The sequence below is a fragment of the Meriones unguiculatus genome, chromosome 2, assembly GCF_030254825.1.
Source record: "Meriones unguiculatus strain TT.TT164.6M chromosome 2, Bangor_MerUng_6.1, whole genome shotgun sequence".
NCBI lineage: Eukaryota > Metazoa > Chordata > Mammalia > Rodentia > Muridae > Meriones > Meriones unguiculatus.
In genome coordinates this window covers 32,267,128-32,293,337 of record NC_083350.1, presented here as the reverse complement: position 1 = coordinate 32,293,337, position 26,210 = coordinate 32,267,128, and the positions used below count along the sequence as shown (strand labels likewise).

At 44.4% G+C, this 26,210-nt stretch overlaps 1 protein-coding gene across 1 annotated transcript in view; it reads right to left on the bottom strand.

The window, feature by feature from the left end:
- The window catches only part of Aldh7a1 (aldehyde dehydrogenase 7 family member A1), a 34,495-nt gene extending 13,816 nt beyond the window's left edge, over positions 1–20,679 (bottom strand). Inside the window, exons 1-9 of the mRNA XM_021658804.2 lie at positions 20,412–20,679; positions 19,082–19,135; positions 17,310–17,375; positions 12,601–12,681; positions 11,428–11,551; positions 9,830–9,962; positions 8,594–8,638; positions 5,017–5,094; positions 2,470–2,567 (exon numbers count right to left, since the gene is read on the bottom strand). Of these exons, the coding sequence (XP_021514479.1) occupies positions 2,470–2,567; positions 5,017–5,094; positions 8,594–8,638; positions 9,830–9,962; positions 11,428–11,551; positions 12,601–12,681; positions 17,310–17,375; positions 19,082–19,135; positions 20,412–20,603 (871 nt within the window). The 5' untranslated portion in view covers positions 20,604–20,679. The remainder of the gene's footprint in view (positions 1–2,469; positions 2,568–5,016; positions 5,095–8,593; positions 8,639–9,829; positions 9,963–11,427; positions 11,552–12,600; positions 12,682–17,309; positions 17,376–19,081; positions 19,136–20,411) is intronic.
- Between the last annotated feature and the right edge of the window lie 5,531 nt (positions 20,680–26,210).

Genomic DNA, 26,210 nt, shown 5'->3' with positions numbered 1-26,210 from the left:
AAGGGAACCTCCTGTTGCCTTCTGCTCACTCCCACTAACCGCTCTGTAACTTTCCTTCTAACTGCCCAGCGCCAATTCCCTCCCAAACAAAAGTGCCTATCACTTAAGACAGCCACTTGCATTCACAAGTTTGCAATCCTACTACGCTACTTCAGCAGGGAAAACAAACTGCTGCTTTGTGTAAGGCGGCGGTGAGAAGGTGGCGCTCTCCTCCCACAAAGATACGAATGAAGCTGAATGTCTTTTGCCGTTTATTGCACACATGAGGTGTTTGTTCAAATCTATTGCCCATTTTTCAGTTATTGTATTTATTTTGTGCATGCATGTATGTGTGTGTGCACAAGTATCACAGCCTCCATATGGATGTTTGATTAAATAAATAAATTTGGTGTGTCATCATCATGGAGCAACGTGCAGTGATTTCATTCTTCCCACTGCTGGGGTTATGCACCCCATTATCTTCTCTCCTTCCCTTCCCACATCTGCTCTTTTCCTCTCCTAACTTTGGCAGAATTGGCTCTTCCCTTCCCCCTCATTCTGAGACAGTGTCTCCGGTTATTTCAGTTACTAGGCTAAGTACTGCGCACTTCCAGATGACTCCTGCCTCCCTCTCCCCCATGGGAGTGCTGAGATGATAGATGCAAGCATCGGCTTTTTCACATGGGTTCCAGGGATTAAACTCAACACCACTGAACCATCTTGCAGCTCAGTGGTAGAGCACTCACCTCATACAGATAAGGCGCTGGGTCTAAACCTGGCACTACATTGCTGAGCCTTAACAGTTTCTTTTTTTAAGATTCATTTATTTATTATTTATATAATGTTTTGTCTGCATGTAAATCTGCACACCAGAAGAGGGCACCAGATCTCATTCTAGATGGTTCTGAGGCACCATCTCATTCTAGATGGTTGCTGGGAATTAAACTCAGGACCTCTGCAAGAGCAGACAGTGCTCTTAACCTCTGAGCCATCTCTCCAGCCCAAGGTTAAAGAGTTTCTATATTTAGGCACATCCTAGTATTCAGGAAGCAGAGACAGGCGCATCACTATGCATTCAAGGCCAGCCTGGTCTACAAAGCAAGTTCCATGCCAGCCCAGACATGTAGTGATATTCCCATCTAAAAACATATTTTCTATGTTCTAGACACATGTTCCTTATCAGAGAAATGACTTGAAAATATTCTGTGTCCTTCTGTGGGCTGTTCTTTTGATTTTATTGCTCTAGTATTCCGTAAAGCACAGGAAGTTCTTTCGCAAAGTCTAACTTAACTATTGTTACTACTACTATTCATTTCTTGGGTGTCATTTAAGAGACCAGTGCTCAACCCAAGGTCACAAAGACCTACTTCCTAGGTTTCTAAAAATTTAGTCTTGGCTGTTACATTTAGGTCTTTGATATATTTTTAATTAAGTTTGGGGTTTTGAGTAAGACAATGACAAATTTCATACAAATTCATATAGGTATCTAGTTGTCCAAGCACTACCTGTCAAAAGAGACAGCTCTTACCCACTGAAAATGCCAAGGAATTTCACTACGAGGAAAAAAACAAACCAACAAACAAAAACACTGGCAATAAATGTACAGACTCGATCGATCTATAACCTCATGCGATAATTCTGTAGTAAGTTATATGTGAGCTCTTCATCATTGATCTTTTTCAAAATTGTTTCAGATATCTGGGGTCCTTTGCACCATAGGACTTGTAGCATCAATCTGTCGCTTGCCACAAAACAGGCAGCTAATGTTGATAGCAATTACACTGAGCCCATAGATCACCTGGAAAGAATTGGTATATTAACAAGCCTAAACAGTATGAAGGACGGGAGGGATGGCTCAGAGGTTAAGAGCGCTGGCTGTTCTTCCAGAGGTCCTGAGTTCAATTCCCAACAACTACATGGTGGCTCACACCCATCTATAATGTGATCTGATGTTCTCTTCTGGCATGCAGCTGTACATGTAGATAGAGCACTCATAAAAATAAATAAATCTCTTAGGAAAGTGAAAATGGGATGTCTTTCCATTTAAATCTTAATGTCTTCCAATGGTACTTTGCACAAAAGAGTAACATTCATGTGTCCATGTTTTATTCTTTCGTTATCACCATAGGTGAAATTTTTTTCAAGTCATTTGGAATTCATTTTCAAGTCATTCACTGTAATTACACAGAAATACAATTTTTAAAAGTTAACCTTACATCCTACAACCTTATTGACCTTATTGTTTATTTTGTTGAGTTTTTTTGTTGTTGCTGTTTGGTTTGTGGTTTGTTAGGGTTTTTTTGGGGGGGGGCGAGGGGAAACACAGGGTCACAATGTAGTCTTGGCTGGCCTGGAACTCACTACATAGACCAGGCTGGCCTTGAATTCAGAGGTCCACCTGCCTCTGCCTCTCGAGAACTGGAACTAAAGGAGCGTACCTGTCAGATATCACATACTGCTTCAAATACTCGGCACAGAGCCAGCACTTACCGAACCTCTCCTGCACCATCAGGGCCACCTGCTTTCCCACCTGCGTGCTCCCCGTGAAGGACAGCAGGTTCACACGCTCATCTTTGGCCATTGCTGTACTGCAGGGAAAAAAAGGGTCACTCAGGCAAAAGCACCTAGAAATCATGGCAGTACCAGCAAGAAGCATGCGACAGGCCCTCAGCAAGACAGTCAAGGTTAAAAGAAAGTCTGTCCCAAGAACATGAGGTAATGAAACACAATTTTCCCCAGCAGAACCATTGGGAAAGCAGGCTGGCCTGTTCTGGGAGCTCTGTGACAGCCCTTTAGTTCCCTCCTTAGTTCATAAAGAAAGTTCTTCCTGTACTAAGAAGGAACAAGACAGTACGTTCCTAGTGAGTGCTTAATGAATACCAGGTGCTTTCAGGCTCATAATCTACAATACAATTCTGTTAAGAACAGCCAGACCTGAGGCTAGAGAGCTGGCTCAGCAGTTCCAAGACCAGCTGCTTTTCCAGAGGACCCAGGTTCAATTCCCAGAACCCACATGGTAGCTCACAACCATCTGGAACTGTACTTCCAGAGGATCCAACACTCTTCCGGCTTCTACAAGCACCAGGCACACATGTGGTATATACAGATGCACGCAAAACACTGATACACATAAAAATAGATGAAGATTTTACTTAGAGGAAAAGAACAACCAGACCTGACGGCACAAGCCTGTAACACCAGCTGGAAGATCACACATTCAAGATCTGCCTGGGCTTCAGAGTGAGTTCAAAGCCATCCTGGGCAACTTAGTAAACACTGCCTCAAAATAAAAATCCTCCCAATCACAGTTCAGATCTCTCCAGGAACCCAGATAAAATGCATTGCTCTCGAGAGAAAGGACGTAGCTTGCTTCACAGCATCCAGGAGGCACCACACAGAACTGGATGTGGTGGTCTAGACCTATCTATAATCTCAGGACCTGAGAGGTGAAGGCAGGAGGATCAAAAGTCCAAATCATTAGCAGCGATCCTGAATTTTCCAGAATCGGTCTTGCCCTTGAGCCATCTTTTCTTCCCCAGAGAAAACTCCCCTGGCCAAAACATACACTTAAAAATAAATAAATAAATAAATAGATAAATAAATAAAAGCCGTGTAGGGTTTCCAGTTGGTTCTAAGAAACACAGCTCAAAACCTGCTGAAGTGAATGTCTGTATTCACAGTTGTTTGGGCTTCCATTCAGTGTGAGCAATGCAGGGCAGCCACTGCATCGGGCAGCAGACTGGACAGCTTGGTCTAATTACTCAGGTAAAACTCCCCAGGTTCAAGCCGCAAGCACGAGGGTCTGCATGCCAGGCAGCTGTGCTCAGCAAGGTCCTGTGTATGCCACTGAGCCGTGCCAAGGCAGACAGAAGGATGCCCAGAGTGCAAGAACAGAGGAGGCCCAAGAATACAACACTCGTGCTTCTGAGACATTTCAAAACACTTCCCTAGGTACACTACGGGGTTGGGGGTCAGGGAGATGGGAAGACAGGTTTTCTCATATTCTCATCTATATGAACACAGAAGTTAGACCAGCGTGGTGACAGACTGGACAACGAGGGAACCTCCCTGGTCAAAGTCTAAGCTGGTAACAAAAAGCGACCCCAGCTTTCATGATGATTCCATACAATGTTAGCCAGACCCAAGAGGCTGTGACCTCATAAAAGAAGAGAGTCACAGAAGGGCTCATCTTATAAGATTTCATACAAAATGACACCAAAAGAAAATCATAGAAACAAAAAGTACGTTAGTGACTTGAGGAAGACAATGGGAAGTGCGTATGGGCGGTGTAAAGGTTTGGTTTTTGGTTTTGCCCAAGGGCTGCACAACACTTAATGCTGTAAAAGCCACCTGCAGCAGCGAAGGGTACAACTCAGTGGGAGAGCCTTTGCCTAGGCTGTACACACAGTGCCAGGGCTCCCATCCCAACACCAAAACAAAACTAACAAAAACCCGAGGAAGTGGTACAGTTTCAATGGGAGGGTTTTACCCTATACGAATCCTGTAGCAATTAAAACAAACAAAACCCAAAAAGTCCTTTTTCTAGATAGGGTCTCAAACTTGCTCCATAGCTGCAGATGACCTTGAACTCTTGATCTTCCTGCCTCCACCTCCAGAGTCCTGACATTATAGGCATGTGACATCACAGCTGGTATATGCAACGCTAGGAACTGAACCCATAATGTCATGTATGCTGGACAAACACTGCAGCCCGGGCCACATCCCCACCCCCTATTATGTTCAGCTAAGGAACTGACTCTAGGCCAAGTCTTCAGGCACAGAGTTCAATGTCCCAGCCTTGCTTTATAGGTCCCTGGACAAATCAAATATCAGGAAATTATAATCTGCCCAAAATATAAACACTGAAATTCAGTAGGTCAGTAACTAAAAAAACAAGCATTCCTCCAGGAAGGCTGCGCACTAACTAACAAGAGCACAGCAGGTCTCTAGTACTGACGGCCTCCTTCACCGCATTGGGTTGTTATTGTAGAAATTCCCACCAGTCAACCCAGGATTGATCTTCATCCAATCACCTACCCGATATCTGCTCCACCACAAGTCAGGGAACAAATGGCACCAGGCAGCAGGCTGTCCTCCAAAACCTTGGCTATGATCCTAGGAAGGAAATGGTAGACATTACTCAGCCGATCACTCCACTCAGCATTTCTATAAACAAGAGAGAAATCCCTAGCCCATGACCCCCCTTTTCAGCTGAGTCTTCAAACACTCAGTCCTGTGTTTTTCCTCACAGATTACAAATAAGGTTGCAAACACAAGTCAAAGTTTGGGTTTAAAGTAGAGTGTTAAAGGAAAAAATAGAGAGAGCATGAATAGGAGATCAAAAGCATTGCTTGGGTGGTTACAAAAGCATTTTCATGAAATCTTCCCTGCTCGACTCTGAAGACACAGATGAGCTGATACGGCAGACTGGAGGCTGGGTGTGTTCAGCAGTCAAGTGTATGGATGAAACCTTGCTTTTTCTTTTGTCCCTAATCACACATCCACCAAAACAACAGGAAATTAAAAAGGAATAAGGTGTGGTAAGATGAAGGAATTTAGAGACTCCATAAGCAAATAAGATGTTTGACTATAACCCACATCTGCTCACATACAGAAGCAGCAAGGGGAAGCAGGGATGCTTAGCTCAGTTGAGAGTATTTGCCTAGCTTGCATGAAGCCCTGGGCTCAGGCTCCGTCTCCATCATTGCATAAACCAAACATAGTGGTGCATGCCTGAAATCCTAGCACTCTGGAGGTAGAAGCGGGAGGAGCAGATCCTCAAGGGAGTTCAAGGCTAGCCTGGGCTACAAGGAGCCCCGTTTTCCCACCTTTCCTCCCCCAGAAAGCAAAGCAATAAAGGATGAAAGGAGAGCCAGACATGGCGGTTCATGTTGGTGCTCCCAGCACTTGGGAGGTGGAGGCAGGAAGATGCAAAGTTCAAGGTCATATTCAGCTGCGTAAGAAATATAAGGCCAGCCTGACTACATGAGAAGGTCTAAACAAAAAAGCACGGAATGAGGAGGGGAAGTCTCTCAAGCCTAGGAAGTTACCGTGAAGATACACTGGAGGAGTGGCCTGACTCTGTAACCTGAAGTAGCACAGGGTTTGTGTCTGCTGGCTTCAGTCAGAAAACAGCAGTAGCCTACACGCCCAAAATGGCCTGTGAACACAAAAATATGTTCTCCTTCAATTTAACGGCTGCAGTTAAATGAGGCCATGGTGACACGCTGCCTAACTCTGGCTGCGAGTTGTGAAAAAATGACTGCTTGAATCCAAGCACTTGAGAAGAAAAGGCAGCCAGATCTCTGAGTTCGAGGACAGCCTGCTCTTCAGAGACTGTTCCAGGAAAGCCAGGGCTACACAGAGAAACTCTGTTTCAAAAGAAGGAAAGAAGGAAAAGAAGGAAGGAAGGGAGGGAGGGAGGGAGGGAGGGAGGGAGGGAGGGAGGGAGGGAGGGAGGGAGATGGCTGAACTCATTCTTCGTTTTCTGAAGCATGATTCTTCCTTTCATGTTGCATTTCCAGTGGAGTGTGATGGCTTATCCAATATTCAAAAAGCTGAGGCAGGAGGCTCACCATGAGTTAGAAACCAGCCCAGGCTACAGAATGAGATGCTATTTCAAAACAAATAATTCTGAGTTTTTAGAAGACAACCCAAACAAAGTTCCTTTACCATCAATCCTAACTTGCAGCTCCTTTCCAAGTGGAGAAACTTAAATCTGGGCCAGGATGGCTATCTGTGGGCTCTACGTGAGAGAATGGCATGCTGCTGGCCTTCCCCAAGCTTAGTGGCTCCTGAGCCCCATGCCACCTGAACACTGTGCTTCCAGATTTGCTACAGGAGGCTCCTGTGGGCATCGGGCTAACCTTGATGCCAACTTGATTGCATTAAGAAGTGCCTGAGAGATCAGAAGTGGGACCCCTCCCTTTGTGTGTGCGGAGGAGCTTCAGCCAAATCATGGCGTAATATCCTGGGAGATTTGTGTGGTAAGTTACCGGGAGGCAGGGAAAAGCAAGAAATGGGGCTAAACTGGAGGAAGGGGTCCAGAATACACCATACTCCCACGGAAGCACCCAAACTCTGCAAAACTGTCTGAAGAAACGGACATGGCTGGAACCAAAACTAGTACCTTAACCAAGCTTATTTCAAGGAGGAACTCGTTAAAAACCAGCAAGCTTGTTTAAAACAGCTTACATTTTAAAAACTGCCCGAATCTCATCATTTTTATATTTCCATTTAACACTTTATTTGAGCAACCCTTAGGAGACAACAATATCACATTATTCCTCTTAATCAAGAGTATCATCCATATTCCTTTTAATTAAGGCATAATAATCTACCTCTTTGTTTTCTTTAATGTTTTGCAGTTTAGAGTGTTTCTTTTTCTTTTTTTTTTTTTAATTACTTTTTTGTTGATGTTTTTATTTTTGAGACAGGGTCTTACTATATAGTCCTGATTGGCCCAGAACTTGCTACATACACCAGGCTGGCTGCAAAGTTAGAGATCCAGCTATCTCGGCCTCCCAAGTACTGTCATTAAAGGCGTGAGCCAGCTTTTGTGTGTGTGTGTGTGTGTGTGTGTGTGTGTGTGTATGTTCAACACGTGTATGGAGGCCAGAGTGTGTGCAATATGCACATGTGAGTGTGGGCGCACACATACCACGGTGCATGCGAGGCGGCTGACGACAACCTGGTGCAACAAGTTCTCTATCAAAAATTCTCCAGTCAGAAAGACCACGCAACCACTGGAAATAAGCATCAAGACTGAATAGACCAGGAAAAGCCAATGAACCTAAATTCCAGATAGTATCAATTTTATGACCTCAGAGCTGTAAAGGTCTCAAATATAAGTAAATAAGGTACTTATAATTTTTAATAAAAAATGCAATTCCTTTTTAATTCCTTTTAAATAGTAATCAGTTCTCTGTTTCGTTAATGGCCTAGTCACTGACTGATAATATATCTCATAGGTATATTGCATACACTAGGGCACTTGCCTAGCATATGTAAGGTCCCAAATTCAATTCCCAGCACAAAGGGCAAAGGGCTTCTCAGCCATGAACCTGTTAGATAGTTGTCAAATAAATACAGTCCCTAAAGTGCAGAGTATTTTTTTTATTTTTTATTTTTTATTTTTTGCTGCTGCAAATGTTTTTATTTTTCAAGTGATAGAATGTCTAGAAAAGTTCAACATGCATGTCAGTAACTGGCCTCCTTCCAAAGGGGTAAATTAAGTGACCTAGTTCAGAAAGAGCCCCATGAACTGCAAAGTGATATGGAAGTGTTACTACCAAAGGACAAAGTTATTTGATGTCTATGCTAAAACAAACTTGACACTTCCCCACTATTAAAGACCCAGTGCCTGCTGGGCAGTGGTGGTGTGCACCTTTAATCCCAGCACTCAGGAGGCAGAGGCAGGTGGATCTCTGTGAGTTCAAAGCCAGGCTGGTCTACAAAGAGTGCCAGGACAGCCAGGGCTATACAGACAAACCCTGCTTTGAAAAAATTTTTTAATTAATTAATTAATTAAAAAGTAAAAAAGTATTTGCCAATCATCCTTGCAAATACATCATGCCCAGGAAAAAGAAAGCCACACATACATACACATACTTACTTTGTGACAGCTACACTAACAAGGGAAGTTGTTGGTGCTCCTTTCCTAGAGACATGGGAGGGAAAGAGAGAAAATTAACTTGAGAACGAGAAATAAATACCTTTCTTTTCAAAGAAAAAAAAGTCACAGCAACTCTGTAACTGAAATGGAAGCCTATCCTTCAGGTGGCTGTCAGGGACACAATGGAAGAGGAAATTGCTGAGGCCACCTGCTGCAGGACCACAGGAACTGTTACAGCACTGTCAGCTGCTAACTAACTGGATTTCAACACTGTTTGACCCTTAATTAGGATTGTCAATTTGACCGGACTAAGCACTGCCTAGACCTGTACTGAGATGCAAAGGACCGAACCTTCAGAGGTAACTGACGGGGAAAACCCACCCTGAACACAGGTAGCACCATGGCATGACTGGGCTACTGGACTGAATAAAGTGGGGAAGGAAAAAGCCAGAGGAACGCTGGCATTCTCCTTTCTGTTTCCTGACTGAGCAGACATAAGCAAGCTGGTCCCACCATCATGCCGCCTCTGCCGTGATGAACTGTGCACCTCCATCAGTGACCCCAAATAAACCCTCCTCAATTAAGTTGCTTCGTACCAGGCAGCTGATCACAGCAATGAGAATGCTTAAACTTTGTATTATAGCGACTGAGGCATTATTTAACACTGACAAATTTGGCTGCGCACACTGCTGCGCACCTGTGATCCCTGCACTCGAGGGGCTGAGGCGGAAAAGCTTCTGGGCTAGAGTGAGATCCTGTCTCAAAAACAAATATACAAGTAAGTAAAATAAATCCTGGAGATGGTAGCCCATGCCTTAATCCCAGCACCTAAAACATAGAGGCAAGATTTCAGAGTCTTCCTCTCATGAAAAAAAAAAAACAGAACAAACAAAAAAGGCATTAATCAGTCAATACATCTCAACTGGGATGAGTTCTCTGAAGAACTGAGCCAATAGCCTATGAGTCTAACTCTGGGTATTTAGTATCAGAACCGAGGTATGATCTCCACTTGTAGTGGAAACAGCTTGGATGGCACATGTTTGGTGACATCCAAACGTGTCACCATGGTAAAACGCATATTCAATCAAGCACTATTAGCACGCGTGGCTTAATGTACTAGCCGAGAAAGCTTAGAAAGCACTTTAATACATCTGAAGCCATTTGGCAGCGCACAGCAACAGCTACTGCTACTCATCTCTCGCCTTCCCGCTGTGAGGCAGGAAAATGGCAGCTTACCAAAGACACACGTTCCCAGTGATCAGCGCTATGGCATTGTTCCAGCCAAACACGGCCACGGGGAAGTTGAAGGCAGTGATGATTCCCACCAGGCCCAACGGATTCCACTGTTCAATGAGAGCGTGGCCAGGCCCTGAGGTATGTAGACATTCACTTAGTGAACATGGATGTATTAAGAATAAAACCCTAAACTATTCCTCTTTGGATCAAAAGTACACGCACCAGACCAGAGAGGATTCCTGATGCTTCCACGCATTGTCTCACAGAGCCAATGGGTAAGAACAAACCACTGAACGTAAAACACAACCATTTATTACTATATTACTTTATCACTACACCTCACACCTCAGGAGCTGCAGGGGGACGGGCATTATGGATGCCATTTGGAAGACAGAGACATGGTAGTGAGGTCATAGGAGGTTCCCCCAAAGGAGGTGGACACGAAGGGTAACACAGAGCTCAGAACAAGTGGTTCTCAGGTCTGTGTTTTTTATGTTGTCTCCTGACCTCTCCAACTTCAGGACAAGAAAGCTCATGTCACAGGCTCATGTTAGATGGATTGCAAAAACTTTCCCTTCACTGTAAGAAAATTAAAAGTATAAACAGATATGGCAGATGTGGTTCATTTGGTAGACTGCTTGCCTAGCATGTATAAAGTCCTGATTTGGATCCATAGCACAGCAAAAACTGGGGGGGAGGGGGAGCTCATGAAGGGGAGACAGAACGATCAATTCAAGGTTTTTATCAGCTACATGGTAAGTGTCATCCCGGCTTGGAATACATGAGACACTATATTTAAAAAACAACAATGCTCACACTTCAAGTGCAAACTCTAAAGCTAATCCCACAAAAGCTTACTTTAGTCAAGAGCTGGTGGGTTTGTGACACAGCGGCAAACGTTCCCAGACCTGTGAACTCAGACACCACTACACGGCAGGGAAGTGGCGCTTCTTGCCATCACTCACATGGAGGCCGGCCCAGGACCTCCTAGCATTCCTCCTCAGATCCAGGTCCTCCTGTGGGCCAGCGTCCTAACACCTGCTGGGCAGGACCGGCCTGCTCTCATACTCTACCTTCTTTGCCTCTAGTCCCATCAGTCCCTTGCTTAGCACCTCTAGGTATAGAGATGCTGAAGCTACTCAGGATAAAGTCCACACTTCTGATGCCAGGGAGAAGCTGAAGCAAGGCAGTCTGCATGGACCATATTCCTCCATCCACAACTTTAGACAGCCTCTTCCGTACCCTAACACCAGTTCTACCTCCTTCGAGGCCCTGGGGTACCCTCCCTGGACATTTTGGATAGCATGCCCAGGCTGGGGTGGGAGGTCCCCTGTGTGCTTATGGTCCTGTCCTCTACCTAGCGTGCTCTATTATAGCTACCAACTCCCTGACCAGCCTTAACTCGACAACAAAGATTTGGTGTGTGCACACATAGGGAGGCCAGAGGACAATAAAAATCAGTTCTCCTACTACGAGGGTCCTGGGAATGAAACCTAAGTTTCCGGGGTCCTGCTAAGCCATGTCACCAGGCCCACAGAAGAGTTTTTGAAGCTCTGTATCTCGGCACCAAGCACTTCGCTTAACTGACTCCAGCTTACTTTCAGAAGGCAGGATGGGTCCCCCGATCATCCTGGACAAGCCAGCAGCGTAATCACAAATGTCCACGTACTCCTGAACTTCTCCTACTCCTTCCACTAAGATTTTGCCCATCTCCAAAGACACCTACAAATACAAAAATCCAAACAGAATTTCTCTGGCAGAAATTGCATTGTGAACAGTAAGCTAAGGACAAAATAAGACAGTATTTTATGTAGGTAATAAATTGAGGAAATCTGTTCTTTTCTGATGAATTTTTTTCTTATCTTTTTTACCTTTTGTTTTTTTCTTTTTTTTCTTTTTTTTTTTTTAGATTTATTTATTATTTATATAGCATTCTGCCTGCAAACCAGAAGAGGATACCAGATCTCATTATAGATGGTTGTGAGCCACCATGTGGTTGCTGGGAATTGAACTCAGAACAGCCAGTGTTCTTAACCTCTGAGCCACCTCTCCAGCCCTTGTTGGTTTTTGTTGTTTTTTCTTGTTTGTTTGTTTTGTTTTTTGTATTTTTTTTTTTAAAAAAAAAAACAGGGTTTCTCTGCATAGCTTTGACTGTCCTGTACTCACTTTGTAGACCAAGATGGCCTCGAGAACTCAGAGATCCACCTGCCTCTGCCTCCCCAAGTACTTCTTTACTTGCTTTTCTGTCTTTTTTTTTCTGAACACAATATTGTTAATTCCTTAAGAATTTATTCACGCATATAATCCATTTTGCTTTGATTTTTAAAGCACATAATTTTTTTCACTTTCCTCTTTAAAAAAAATAGATTTAAAAATTTGTTTTTCAGGGGCTGGAGAGATGGCTCAGAGGTTAAGAGCACTGACTGCTCTTCCGAAGGTTCTGAGTTCAATTCCCAGCCACCACATGGTGGCTCAAAGCCATCTATAATGAGTTCTGGTACATAATGAGATCTGGCGTATACATAATAATTTGTTTTTCTTAAAAATCACAATCCTAAAACACACATGTAATGTTAAGCTTTTTAAAATCTGATTCAATCTAGTGGGGCAAGACTCCAGCAGTTAGGAATCTGAGGCACAGGGCATACTTGAGCCAAGGCTAGACCACACAGCAAAAACTTCAGTCTCAGAAACAAAACATCTGTATGGGAAACTCATGGCAGCCCATTCTCTACTCATGAGATCACTGAAAGATTTCAAAAATACTTTACCAGCTTTCCCAGTTCTCGGATCTTCTCCCGCAAGGCAAAGCCAATCTTTCTGACTACTTCTCCTCGCTTTGGGGCAGGAATCTACGAAAAGAGTGGACATTTTGGTGTCAAAATCTGTGTGTCTACCCGTGTCAGATGTGGACATCACAAAAGGCTTTTGGGGTCCTGTCAGCACTGTGATATGGCTACGCATCCCTGGAGTGAATCTCTGCTGGGAGGCGCAAATGAAGAGGCAACAAACAATTATGATTTGCCAATGGTCTAAAGACAAATACCAAAAGAGAGAAAGGGGAAAGACTAGATGCAGGGGAAATGGAAGCTCAGGCCCATGCTGAATCCTGAAGGATAGAAAGCGTGGTCCATGAACTACAGAAACAATCACAGAGAAAAAAGGGTGTGTTGGGATGGGAAGGCCAGTGCCTGTACAGCTAGAGTAAAGAGAGGGAGTCTCAACTGGGCATGGTGGGGCAAGCCTTTGATCCCAGTACTTGAAGGCTGATGCAGGCTGATTTCTGGGAGTTCAAGGCCAGCCTGGTATATACTGCAAACTCCAGCCTGTGCCTTGAAGCAGTACCACAGCTGGAGGGTGGGGAGGAATCTCACCCAGGGGCAGCGTGAAACCTTCTATGTTCTGAAAGCACAGGACAAAGCACTTTGCTGTATCTTTCAACATCATTGTTTGCTGGAGAAGAGTAGGAGCAAGGAGGTCAACTTAAAGCTGAGTAGCCTGTGGAAATAGTTCACTGAGTAAAATGGTTGCCTAGCATTCACAAAGCCCTTAGTTCCAACCCTCTAAAGCACTACACAACCAGCTGTGATGGGTACTACTGTCATCCCAGCACTCAGGAAACAAAAGCAGGAAGACTACAAGTTCAAAGTCACCCTTAGCCACATAGCCAGTTCCAGGCCAGCCTAGGATACATGAGATGCTATCCAAAAAATAAAAAATAAAAATTTACAGGGGACTAGAGAGATGGCTCAGAGGTTAAAAGCACTGCTTGCTCTTTCAGAGGTGCTGAGTTCAATTCCCAGAGACTACATGGTGGCTCATAACCTTCAAAAATGAGATCTGGCATCTTCTTCTGGTGTGCTGGTGTACATGTAGGCAGAACACTGTATTACAGAGTCTGAAAGCTTAGTCTTAACAGTGCAATAGGGACAGGGAAACAGAAAGCAGATGTTGATCTATTTTAGACATAGAATTGACAGGACACACCAACAGAACCAAAGAAGGAAATAGGGAAAATGGACAAACTAAGGATGACTCTCTGGTCTCTACCTTGAAGGCTAGTATGGCAGGGCATGTTAGCACACGCCTTTAATCCCAACAGAAGCAAAGGCAGGTGGATCTCTGAATTTGAGGCCAGCCTGGTTTACAGAGTGAGTTCCACAACAGCCAGGGCTACACAGAGAAGCATCATACATACAACACACATAAGAGAGAGAGAAAGAAAAGCTAGGTATGGGGCTGTCATAGGCTCAGCAGGTAAGAGTACCTGTTGCCAATTCTGACAACCTAAGTTCAATCCCCAGGATCCACTTAGTAGGACAAAAAATTGTCCTCCACATGCACGCAATGGTACAAATATGCACACATACAAATTAATTAATTTAAAAATAAATAATTTTTTTTTTAAAAAAAGAGAGAGACAAAGGAAAAACTAAGCACACAAACAACTGAGGAAAAAGGCAGGGTTTGGAGATAAAGGATATAGGCCGCAAGGAGAATATTGAGCTGTGACAAAAAGTGACACAACTCCCCCAATAGTGACCACAACCCCTTTAGCTATTCCTCGGCCTCTCTTCCAAAGGCAGCTAAAAGAAATCACATGCCTGTAATCTCAGCATTTGGTAAGGGAATGAGGGGAGTCAGGAATTTAAGGCCACTCACTGCTGTGTAGTAAATTCCACGTTAAGCTCAAGGCCAGTCTGGGCTGAAACCTTGCCTCAAAAGAAAAGACGGGGGAAGACACTTCCTGCAGATCATAGGTTGGAGCCCCACTCCCCAACACCCCCCTTATAACATGTCTCCCACTCCATCCTGTAGAGCCCTACTGAGCTGCAAGCTGAAGGCTCCACTTTGCTCTCGTCTACCCCAGAGCACCCCCACATCTTAAAATGGCTTTCATGGAGGGCAACGTGGCAAAGTATCATGTTGACAACACTCGCAGCTGAGCTCATAAGTGTGTTGAAACACAGCGAGAAAAGATCATTGCACACTTTTTGTAACAGAGGCAGCCACCAGAACATGATGTGTTAACTATCTGTAAGTCATAAGAATGGTCTCTAAACTGAATGGGCAAGGAAAAGCACAGAAGAACTTCGACACGATAACAGAAAAGTACAAAACAGTACGCCTGCAGTAATGCTTTGCTTCACCAAGAGTCTACACCAAGATGTCAACAGTGGCAGTTTCTTAGAATTACACTTGATGTTCACTCACATTTTTTTTTAATTTATTTTACATGTATGGCTGTTTTGACTACATGTCTGTGCAGCACCTGTGTGCCTGGCACCCTCAGAAGCCAGAAGAGGGTGTCTGATTTTTACAGTTAGGAGACACTATGTACAGCTGGGAGCCTAACCCAGTTCCCCTCCAAGAGCAGTCAGTTCTTAACCACTGGGCCTCCCCTAGACTCCTATTCTCCAGAATTTATACAATTGCACAGTTTACCTTTCTAGAAAATGTTTTTTTTAATCTTATGTTTATGTGTATATCTCTATGTGTGCAAACTTGTGCATGTAGGTACCAAAGAAAGCCAGAAGATGGCATCAGATCCCTTGTAGGAGTTGCAGGACTGTGAGAGCTGCCTAAGATGGGTGCTTGGGAACCAAACTCTAGTCTGCTAAAAAAAAAAAAAAAAAAAAACAGCAAGCACTCAACGACTGAGCCAACCCTCTAGTACCTGAAGTATTGATTTATTTAAATTTAGTGTGTGTTGGGCAGGAAGGAGGGTATCATTAGAGGACAACTTGTAAGCTTGCAGTACTTGGCTCTCTTCTACCATGTTGGTCTTGGGGGTATAGCTTGGGTTGTCAGGCTGGCAGCAACTGCCTATAGCCAGTGGGTCATCTTGGCAGGTCAACTTAGTCATCTTTACGATACATGTCCTCCTTGTACTGAATTAGCACAGATCCCACCCTTGGCATTTCTTAGCAAGCGGCACAGGTGTCATGCTGTTTCTACAGAATTTGGCTGACATGTTATAAGTCAAGATGTGTAAGTTGTAAGTTCAACCAAGTTGATGAATATCAGCTGAGAACAAATATATCTGGCCTCTACTGCCCATGCTTTACACATTTTTAAAAAGCTAATTGACTTATGTGTAGGTATGCACGCCTCTGTATATGTGTGCATTATATGTGTGCAGGAGCCCAGAGAAGTGAGCAGAGGGCACCTGAGCTCCCAGAACTGGACTTAGAGGCAGTTGTGGGCTGCCATGGGGGTGCTAGGAAGGATCCTTGAGAGAGGCTACAGCCCAGAACAGCCTGCTCTGATGTTTTTGTAGGAGACCTATCTAACCCATCTCTAAGTCACTGCTCCTTTGACCGGAGCCCAAGAGCACTGTTAGAAAAAGCTGTCTCTGCACTAATCTTTGAACTCAGTTGCTTAACTCAGATTCCAACAAGTCGCTCCCCCACTGGCCCATTTTACTCTCGCCCAAGAGTGATCTGCCTGATTTATCCAGCAACTCCATCTGGACCTCAAAATGCACAAGCTGCTGAAGGAATGCTGAATGTGATCTATCACTGTGGGGCAAGACGTGGGAGTCCCAACAGAGATCCTAAGTTCAAAAACAGCAACAAAAACCATCAAGATAAGCAACCACTGCAGCAAGGGAGATAGACTTAAAAGTCAGCTAAGAAGATGAGATAACACAGGGGGTAAAGGTGCTTGCTCCTCAATCCTGGTGACCTGGGTTCACATCCCAGAACCCAATTAAGAAGGAAGGAGGAAACCAACTCCACAAAGCTGACCTGTGACCTCCATATACACATCACGGCATGCACGCACACACACACATATCATCATAATAAAGTTTTTAAAATCAGTTTAGAAAGACAAACCCTAAAATCACATAAACTGTTCTCAAATATGTTTGTATTTTCTCTAGATAAACACACATAAACATAAATGTTTCTCATTAAAAGACATGTGAATGATTCTAGCCATAGAAAGAAGGAAAGAAAGAAAGAAAGAAAGAAAGAAAGGAAGGAAGGAAGGAAGGAAGGAAGGAAGGAAGGAAGGAAAGAAAAAAGAGAGAGAGAAAGGAAAGAAGGAAGGAAGGAAGGAAGGAAGGAAGGAAGGAAGGAAGGAAGGAAGACGGATGGATAGTAAGTAGGCCTTGGTGGTTAAGAGCACTTGTTGCTCTTGCAGAGGAACCAGATTCAGTCCCCAGCACCCATGTGGCAGCTCACATTTCTAACTCCAGGGGCTCCAATGATCTCTTCTGACTTCCAAAAGCCCTAGGCATGCATGTGGTATATAGACATATATTCAAGTAAAACCCTCATATACATAAAATAAAATAAATCTCTTTCAGAATATTTTGGCCAGGTGTGAAGAGGCATGCCTTTAGCCAGGTGTGAGGTGGCATGCCTTTAATCAATCCCAGTAGCCAGGAGACAGAGGCACTGTCCCATAAGTGTCTTTTAGAATTGCAGCAGGGGACCTGTTCTGCAATAGAGACCATAAACACCATACTTACATCTGCCCAAATTTTCCAAGCTTCCTTGGCTTCCTTTATGGTTTCATGATAGTCGTCCATACTGGCCTAAGTTAAGAATTGGAGTGAGAGAAAAGGAATAAAAAAAGTATAAGTGAGGGGGGGAAAAAAAAACAAAAAACAAACAAAAAAACGAAGTTGTGTCTGCAGATATACTGATTGACTGATTAGTACTACAAAGAGGGCCAGTCAGTGGTGGCACACACCTTTAATCCTAGCACTCAGGAGGCAGAGGCACTCTCTAAGTTCGAGGCCAGCCTGGTCTACAGAGTAAGTCCCAGGACAGCCAGGGATACACAGAGAAACCCTGTCTCAAAAAGCCAAAAAATAGACAAAGAAATAAATAGCTGCAGAGAGGTTGGAATGTTGCAAGTACAGAGCCTAATGACCTTATTGTGGGCTAGTTTTCAATCCCTGAAAGCCATTGCTTGCTCACCTCGGTGTCTGTAGGAACTAGCATCCTGTGACTTTGGAACAAACATCCTATGCCTAAACAATAAAAACCTTTTGGAATCTATCAGCTTAGCAGATCACTACTTTTCACCAACCCAAAAGCTAAAGAATACCATCAGATAGCATACAGAGGCCACACCTTGCTGTAACTCCACTGTGAGGTGCCACCAATATATTTTTAAATTGCCTTGAATGTATGACTTTCATTTTTCTGCAACTACAAAATTGGATGAAACAGCTTCCAGGGAAACAACCTGGGTTAACCTAGCTATGTTTCCTGGGGCATGGCGGTTATTCAGAATAAGCTATCTCCTATTCTCTTTGAGGTGAGAGCCGTGGTTTTTGCACTAACCACAAAATACTTGCCCTCTAAAAGATATAAATATCTTTGCAAAAGAAGTGGGAGTTTTCTTAGTGTCCCCTAAGACTCACAGATGATAACGATTTCAACAGTCTACAATCCTAAATTCTGTTTATAAGGCTAGAGTAGTAGCTCGGAGACAAAGCTCATAACTAGTATGGTTGAAGCCCTAGTTTCGATTCCCAGCATGGAGGGCGGGGAATATATATTAAATTAAAACTAAAGCATAAATAGAAGAAAAAAAACCAACTACAAGAAAGGATAACTCAGCTGTGTTATAAAGCCTTGTTTTTTTAAATTGAGGTATAGCTTCATCTGGACACAACACATAACTCTGCATTAGAAAGTTCAAGCCAGGTGCAATGGCACAGGCTATAATCCCCAGCACTTGGGGAGGCAGAGGCAGGTGGATCTCTGAGTTCTAGGCCAGCCTGGTCTACAAACTGAGTCCAGGATAGTGAAGGCTACACAGAGAAACCCTGTCTCAAAAAAACAAAAAGAAAAAAAAAAAAAGAAATTTCAACCTTGGGCTCCAATTCAGATTTGAAGAAACAGAACCTTCATTCAGAAACAGCAGCCAAGAGAGAGACTAGGACTGTAGTGCAACTTGCCTAGCATGCATGAAGCTCTGGTTTCAAGACCCAGCATAAACCTTGAACAGTCGTGCATGCCTATGGGTAAATTCAAGTCATCACCAGCTACACAGCAAGCTCAAATGCTAGCCTGGGCTACATGTGGACTTGTAGCCAAACAACAATACAAAGACCCCCTGCCTAATCCTGAGTCGCCTTTTATACTAAGGCCATTGAGCAGGAATGAACAGTCTCTCCAGATGAAGAAGTGCATGATTCTGGACATTTGTGCTCTTCTTAACCCTTGCCTCTGAAGAACGCTCAGCCCAGCACCATTCCCTGTAACAGTTTGGATTTTAGTAACTTACCTGCCGGACTCTTGCTATTGGTTCATTGTTAGCAGGACAATAAGTCGTAATTACCTGGAAACAAACAAACAAACAAACAATAATCATACATAGACATTGTAATTATTTCCAAATGGAGGAGAAACCAAATAGAAGAATAACAACAACATAGGAGAGCCTTCAGGCTAACTTCAGAGCTTCTCACATACGCATCTGGAACTTCCTCTAAGACCCTTTTGCTGGTCATGCTTCAGAGGCACAGAGACAACACTCACTCAACTGAAGAGTTTAACATAGGGCTTTTCCACCTAACTCTGCCCACCCTCTGGTCTGAAAACAAACTACAAAACTGCCTGTGTTAAGGAAACTGGAGAGGCTCCAAATAGAAAGACAAAACTAAAAGAGCAGCTAAAAGGTTAGATTTTGATCAAAAGACATTAATGACTGGATGCCACAAGAAAAGCAGGCTGGAAATATATAAAGAAAGAAAAGAAGGGCTGGAGATATGGCTCAGAGGTTAAGAGCACTGGCTGCTCTTCCAGAGGTCCTGAGTTCAATTCCCAGCACCCATATGGTGGCTCACAACCATCTATAATGTGATCTGATGTTCTCTTCTGGCATGCAGGCACACATGCAGATAAACTCATATACGTAAATAAGTAAATTAAGTAAAAAAGAAAAGCAGGCCGAGGGCTCGGGAGAGGGGTAAAGTGGTTGCCTAGGGTTCACACAGCCCTGGGTTCAAGTCAAAACACAAAAGAGAGACAATCGGGTGAAACTCCTAATTGCATGGTAACAATTAAAAGCACCTGTATCTCCTACAGCCCAGGGTAGCCAAAATGAAGTCGGCGTTTCTTGTAACAAAGCAGGTTCTAGTACAGCTGTTTCTAGTACTGTTTCTGGGAGTGGGGGGTGAAACGTTGCCTTGAAAGTATGCGACGCTCTCCTAAGTTTTGAGAGACTATATCCTTACCTGTCCACAGCAGTCTAGAAAACGTCTTATTACGGTGCCAAATCTGGGCAATACATACTGAAAAGCAAATCTTCAGGAAAGCTGACAAGACTTCAGCCGGGGCAAGGATCCCAAGCAACATCCCAACCACCATATGGTTTAAGCATGCACTGGGGCTTTGGCATTCCTAACAGCTCCAAAAACGCCACCGATTCCTCGCAGCACTAAAATCTAAGTTCGAATTCTGGTCTTTCTCCATGAGAAAACCTCTACTGTACTTTAGAACTTCCCATCCCGGTCTATCCTCCCCCAGCTCCAGTCAGGAGGTGGGGGGACGGGCTACGCCCGGAGGCCTCGCAGGCAAACCTTGGCTGCCAACTTTTCGGAGCGCCCGCATACCTCTCCGCGGCCACCCCATCTTCCGTTGTACACGCCGTCGTTTTCCTCGCGGAGCCCCAGGTCCTGCAGCCAAGCGTACTGGGGATTATTGATCAGCAGGGTGGACATGAGGGCGGCGGGCCTGTTCCGAGGACGGAAAAGCCTGCTGGTCTTCACAGCCTGCACGTAGAGAGTGCAAGCCTGCTGCCACATAGCAAGCTCTGCCCGCTTAGAAGCCCCTACCGCAGGAGAATCCGGGAAACGCCGCCCCGCCCCCTGCCCGGGAGAGCCCACTGGACAGGCCCCGCCCCCTGCTCGGCCCGCTGGAGGCCGCCCCCAGACCCCTTACGCGAGCGCCCATTGGGCAGACCCCTCCCCCGGGGCTCCCATTGGACAGCCTCGCTCCACCCCTCCGGACACGCCCCCTGCCCGCTAACCGTTTTCTCCTGCTGGGGTCCTCCGGACCTTACACCTCCGGACGGGGAGACTTCTTCAGGGCCTGGGGGGCGGGGCTGGGGGTGGGAACCGCGCCACCCACTGGTTCCGAAGCCCAGTAAGTTGGAGTCGAGCTTTCTGGAACCACTATGTGCTTCTAGGCTGGGGCGCTCAGGGTGTTTTGGGCATGCTCATTCCGTGGGTCTGGGCTGGGAACTGGAAAATCTCAGCATTTCTAAGCTAATCCTTTTGAAAAATAAGCATCGTTTTGATGAATGTCCTTCACTTCATTTCTTCTATGTTCCTGCAATATTCTTGCCCCTCATCCTCTTAGGATAACTGTCATTTCCCCAACAACCAGACCTCTCTATATGAAGGAAATCCTAATATCTCTTTAGTACTAGCCACATGCGTTCAAATTAAACAGGTGCCTCAGTGATTTCCAGCCTGTTATTAGCCTTTATGATTCCCAGGCCCTGTTGGGTTTCTCAGGGACTCCCCACCTGTTTTCAATATGCTTCCATTGCTTTCTAACCTGCACCCAAAGTAAAAAAAAAAAAAAGCAAATAGGGAAGGAAAAAACAAAATCAAACTATACTTGATATAATCATATATACCTTTATTTGAAAATCTCTAAAGTGGAGCGCTGGTGGTGTTTCACGCCTTAATGCCAGCACTCAGGAGACAGAGGCAGGCAGATCCCTGAGTCTGAGGCCGGCCTGGCCTACAAAGTGAGTTCCAGGACAGCCAAGACAATGCACAGAGAAACTCATCTCGAAAAACCAAAAAATAAACAAGTTATTTTGAAATAAATACATGATTTTTTTTTTTTTGAATGAACAGAATTAACCTGGAAGCATGAAGATTTTTAAAGGTATGTTTTCAGAAAGGATGGCTTGGAGGGAGCAGTGGGGGGGGGTGATACAAACAAAACACATTACATATCAAAGAATATATGAAATATTTTAAGAATATATGAAAAATTTTTAAAGGGGATGGCAAACATTTAACACCTCTGGGCAGAGAATTTGCCATTACAGTGAGCAAAATTTTCAGATCACCTCAAAAGAATGCATCCTGGTGATGGGGAATGGTTTTGTCACAAGGAGCTGTGGAGTCAGAACATGGCCCCAGACAGTCCTACCAAGACAGGTTCAAACTGTTCTCAGGGGAGCCTGCCCCCTAAAAGTGCCTGCTGTGCCTAGTGGCTGACACTCTTAATCACCATCATATGCAACTAATTGGAAAACACTGCAGACTTAAAACTCTAAAACTCTGAGAGAAAAACATGATAAATATCTCTGTGTGACAAATTGCTTAGTCCCACCTGGCCACAGTTAGACATATCATAGTGACTCCCGGGCTGCTATTCCCAAAAGCCTGGAATCTTTACTTGGGCCTGCAGCTATCTTCAGTGGCACTGAAAACAGGATGGAAAGGCTTTGCGTCTCTGCCTTCCTTTTGTATCTGTCTCCTTTACTGCTTTGGCATTTTAGATCAGACTCCTGCTCAACTTGACACTTCAACATAGTAATCTAAACTTAAGGAGTGATTATTTGAAGTGGTGACCTTCCTCCTTCAGGGCTGAGGACACCAAGAGTAACCAAAGTATTTTCAACGTTTTCAAAGGCCATCACAATCAACAGTTTATCTACCTCCAGCTTTTAGAGAGTTCTCTGCAGACCTCAGGAAGGCACCCAAAAGTCTCTAGCTGTTGCCCTAAATACTACAGCTAACTACTAGGAGGATAGAATCTATAGTCTCGTATCTGCCTCTCTAACCACTTGGTAGCAGAACATAAAGGAAGGAGAGGGGAGAGTGTTGATTGGACATTTGCTCAGTCACTTTTTCACAGCAATACCACACCAGAGAAAATCAACTTAGAAGAAAGATTTCTTTGGTTCACAATTTTAGAGTTTTGGCCCATGGCTGGCTTGATGACTCAGCTTGTCTAGCTAGTCAGTGTCCTCTGGGAGTCCCCTGTCTCTCCTGTTAGGATTACAGTTGAGCTGCCAAGCCCACTTGGAATTTAAGTGGGTGTGGGGATCTGAACTCAGATATTCATTTCTGCACAGCAAGCACTTTACCCAATAAGCCATCTAACAAACACAACATTTCTGAAGTATTCTAGAAACAAACCCCCAAAATATGAATCCTGCCTGACATATGCCTTTACTTTCAGCACTCAGGAGGCATAGGCAAGTAGATATCTGTTTCAGTCCAGCCTGGTCTGCATATCAGCAAAGAGAGTGAGAGGGAGTGTGTGTAAAAGAGAGGAAGAGGAAGAAAGAATCACACCCAGGACCTTCTCCATGATAAACTTGTGTGATGCCACTAAACTATACACCTAATCCTCAAAGATTGATTTAACAAATAGCTGTTCGGTAGGATGAGAAAAATATTTTAAATTATGTTGGAATAATAGATCCATAAGGGGAAAAAATGAACAAATATCTCAGTGAGTCCAGAAGTCCGAGTGCATGAAAGAACTGGCTGTGACGTGCTCTAACAGCAAAGAGGCAGACAGATGGAGGATTGCACAGAGCACAATATGTTGGGGACTTACTTAAAGAAAGCATGGTTCTGAGTATCAGAAAACTTGGCCCTGAAGATACAGTACAGTTCAGTAGTGCTTTCTGACTATGCCTTGTTCTTAGTATTGTCCAAAATAAAACAAAAACCAAAAAGGTAACTTTCTTTTTTCCTTTAAAAAAAGTATTCTTTGAAATTTTATACATGTATACAATTGTTTATTTGTTTTTTTTCCCTCACTCTCCTTCCCCCAGCCTCTCCTCCTCACCTCCACTTTCCCCAGGATCCACACCCCCTTTACCTCCCCTCAGAAAAGAGCAGGACTCCAAATATTGCATCAACCAAATATTGCATAACAATCTACAATAAGACATATTCTCACATCAAGGCTGAATGGAGCAACCCAGTAGGAGGAAAAGGGTTCCAAAGGCAGGTAAAAGAGTCAGAGGCAGTCTCCACTCCCACTGTTAGGAATCTCAAAAGAACACCAAGCTACACAACAATAACATATATGCAGAGGACCTGTCAGCCTCATGCAGGCTCCCTGATTTCTGAGCCCACTTGAATCCTTGTCAGTTAATTTTGTGGGCCATGTTCTTAGGGTGCCCCTTATCCCTCTGGCTCCTCTACTCCTTCCTCTCCCTCATCTGCAGGACTCCCAGAGCTCTGCCTATTTGACTGTGGGACTCTGCATCTGCTGGATGAAGTCAACTATGTTCATAGCAGCTTTATTCATAATAGCCAGAAACTGGGCTCAGAGGTGTACCTCCTGGGTGATTCCAAATCCTGGCTACTTGAAAACCAGAATTAACCTGAAACCAGAGACATAGGTTTTTAGGTACTCTAGATGGAAGCTTGGTGCTTTGGGTTCTACCAGTGGTCCTGGAAGTTTGTGTTGTAAGTCTTGGCTTCGAAGAGCAGTGAGTGGTCGGAGTGGTTGGCAGTAGCAGACAGAACCTGGTTAATTTAACAGCTCCTGAACTCTCAGGTCCTGCCATTTTTAGTATCAAAGCTCTTGGGCTTAAGGGGTCTGGGACTCTTGACCCTTGGGCTTGGCAGCTCCTATTAACTTTAGAAATTGACCTCCGCAAGAACCAGCAGATATATTTAACTGCTGAGCCACCTCTCCAGCCCCTGGAGAAACCTTAATTGGATGCAATGTTGTAATACCAGGTATCTCCTGGCTGACTTGAAAACTAAGTCCAACAACCTAGTTATATAGCCAGAAGCAACGTAAAAGGGATGCTTATGCCAATCATGGAATACTCCTTCACATAAATGAAGGACCATGTTTACATTAGTCACAGGTATAGTGCTCACCTTCCAGCCTAAATGAAAATAGTCACTGTGGTTCATCTAGACCAGACTCTGCTCAGGTTATGCCCATCTGTGGCAGTGTCTCTCCTCCCTCATAGCTGATTCTGTATACAGACCCCAGGCTAACAGACTCCAAGGTAACAGCTGCTATTGGTGATACAGCCTGTATGATGGATAGTCGATAACTAAATGGGCTCATCCTCTTCCTCAATGGAGGCCACACATGCCTTACTCATGCTGCAAGACCCACTCACGGACCACCAGCCCTTGCAGCTGAGGACTCAGGGACTGACTGATTACAAGTGTGCAGTCTCTTTCCCTTCTGAAACCTGAGAGAAAGGATTCAGTCTGCAACACGGGCTTAAACACTCCCGAGTGCACCCCACCATGCTGCTGTGTGTTTATGGAATGTTCTAAGCCGCTGGGCTGGCATGAGGGCAGTCTGTTCAGTTGCTTAGCTGACAGTCCTTTGCTTAGGTCACCAGGGAAGGAACTAAAACCTTTCAATTATGTGCGAAACAAGACCCTCACTTTGTAATTACAAATTCAAGAGACTGGGGAAAGTTAAAGTTTTTTATTTTACAATTCTATAACATGGATGTCAGCCTACTAAAATGACTGTGGCATGAAACAGCAATTTTTTAAAGGCCCTAATTGCAGAAAAAAAAAAGTCCTGCCATCTTCCTATAGGCTGATACTACAGAGAGCACACAACCTTTGCTCTCACCTAGGGTAGCCCCCTCCCCAAACTCCCCATCCTATTGGTTCAGAACACAAAGCCTTATCTATTCTATATTCTGGGTCTTGGGATTCTCTCCTGTTCAGGTCATGGGCTCAGTCACGTGTCAGAGTGCCTGTAACTTTTCAACCCTAGGATAAATTGAGAGAGCCTAGACAAGCAGGCGCCAGCTGCCAGCTAAGGGAAGATAGGGGTGTGTTTGGGGAGGGTAGTGGTAGGGGGTGGGCTAGCACCTCCTGCTTGCTTACCTGTAATGGAGCGCTAAACCATCTCATACTGAAAACGGAACTATCTATCTATCTATCTATCTATCTATCTATCTATCTATATCTTTGATAGACGAGGGCTTATTTTGCCTTAAGGCTCCAGAGAGCCAAAGTGCAGAGGGCATGGCAGTAGTAACATGATTTTATTCCTTGCAAAAAATAAAGGGTCAAATTGCCCTTGCTTCCACGAGCTTAGGTTAAAGGGAAAAAAATAAACATTAAAAGGAATGCTTACAATAAAGGCCCATTATTAACAACATTAACAACACCTTAATAATAAATGTAGCTGTGATTAACCAAATACCCTGGGGCGACATGTGCCATTTCTGTCATCTCTGGAAGAAGAGCTTAGTTACTTTAGCCCAAGGGGGACTGCGGAAAAGCAGCCTCACCAAGAGGCTGCCCAGGAACAGAAGTGCGACAGCGACCATATAAGCACAGCTACGCGTGCCCCCAGCTAGCGCAGGGTGAGGCGGTGAGCTGAGGGGAAAGCGCAGAGCAGCCGCCGGAAGGCCTGTTCCAGGGCATCCG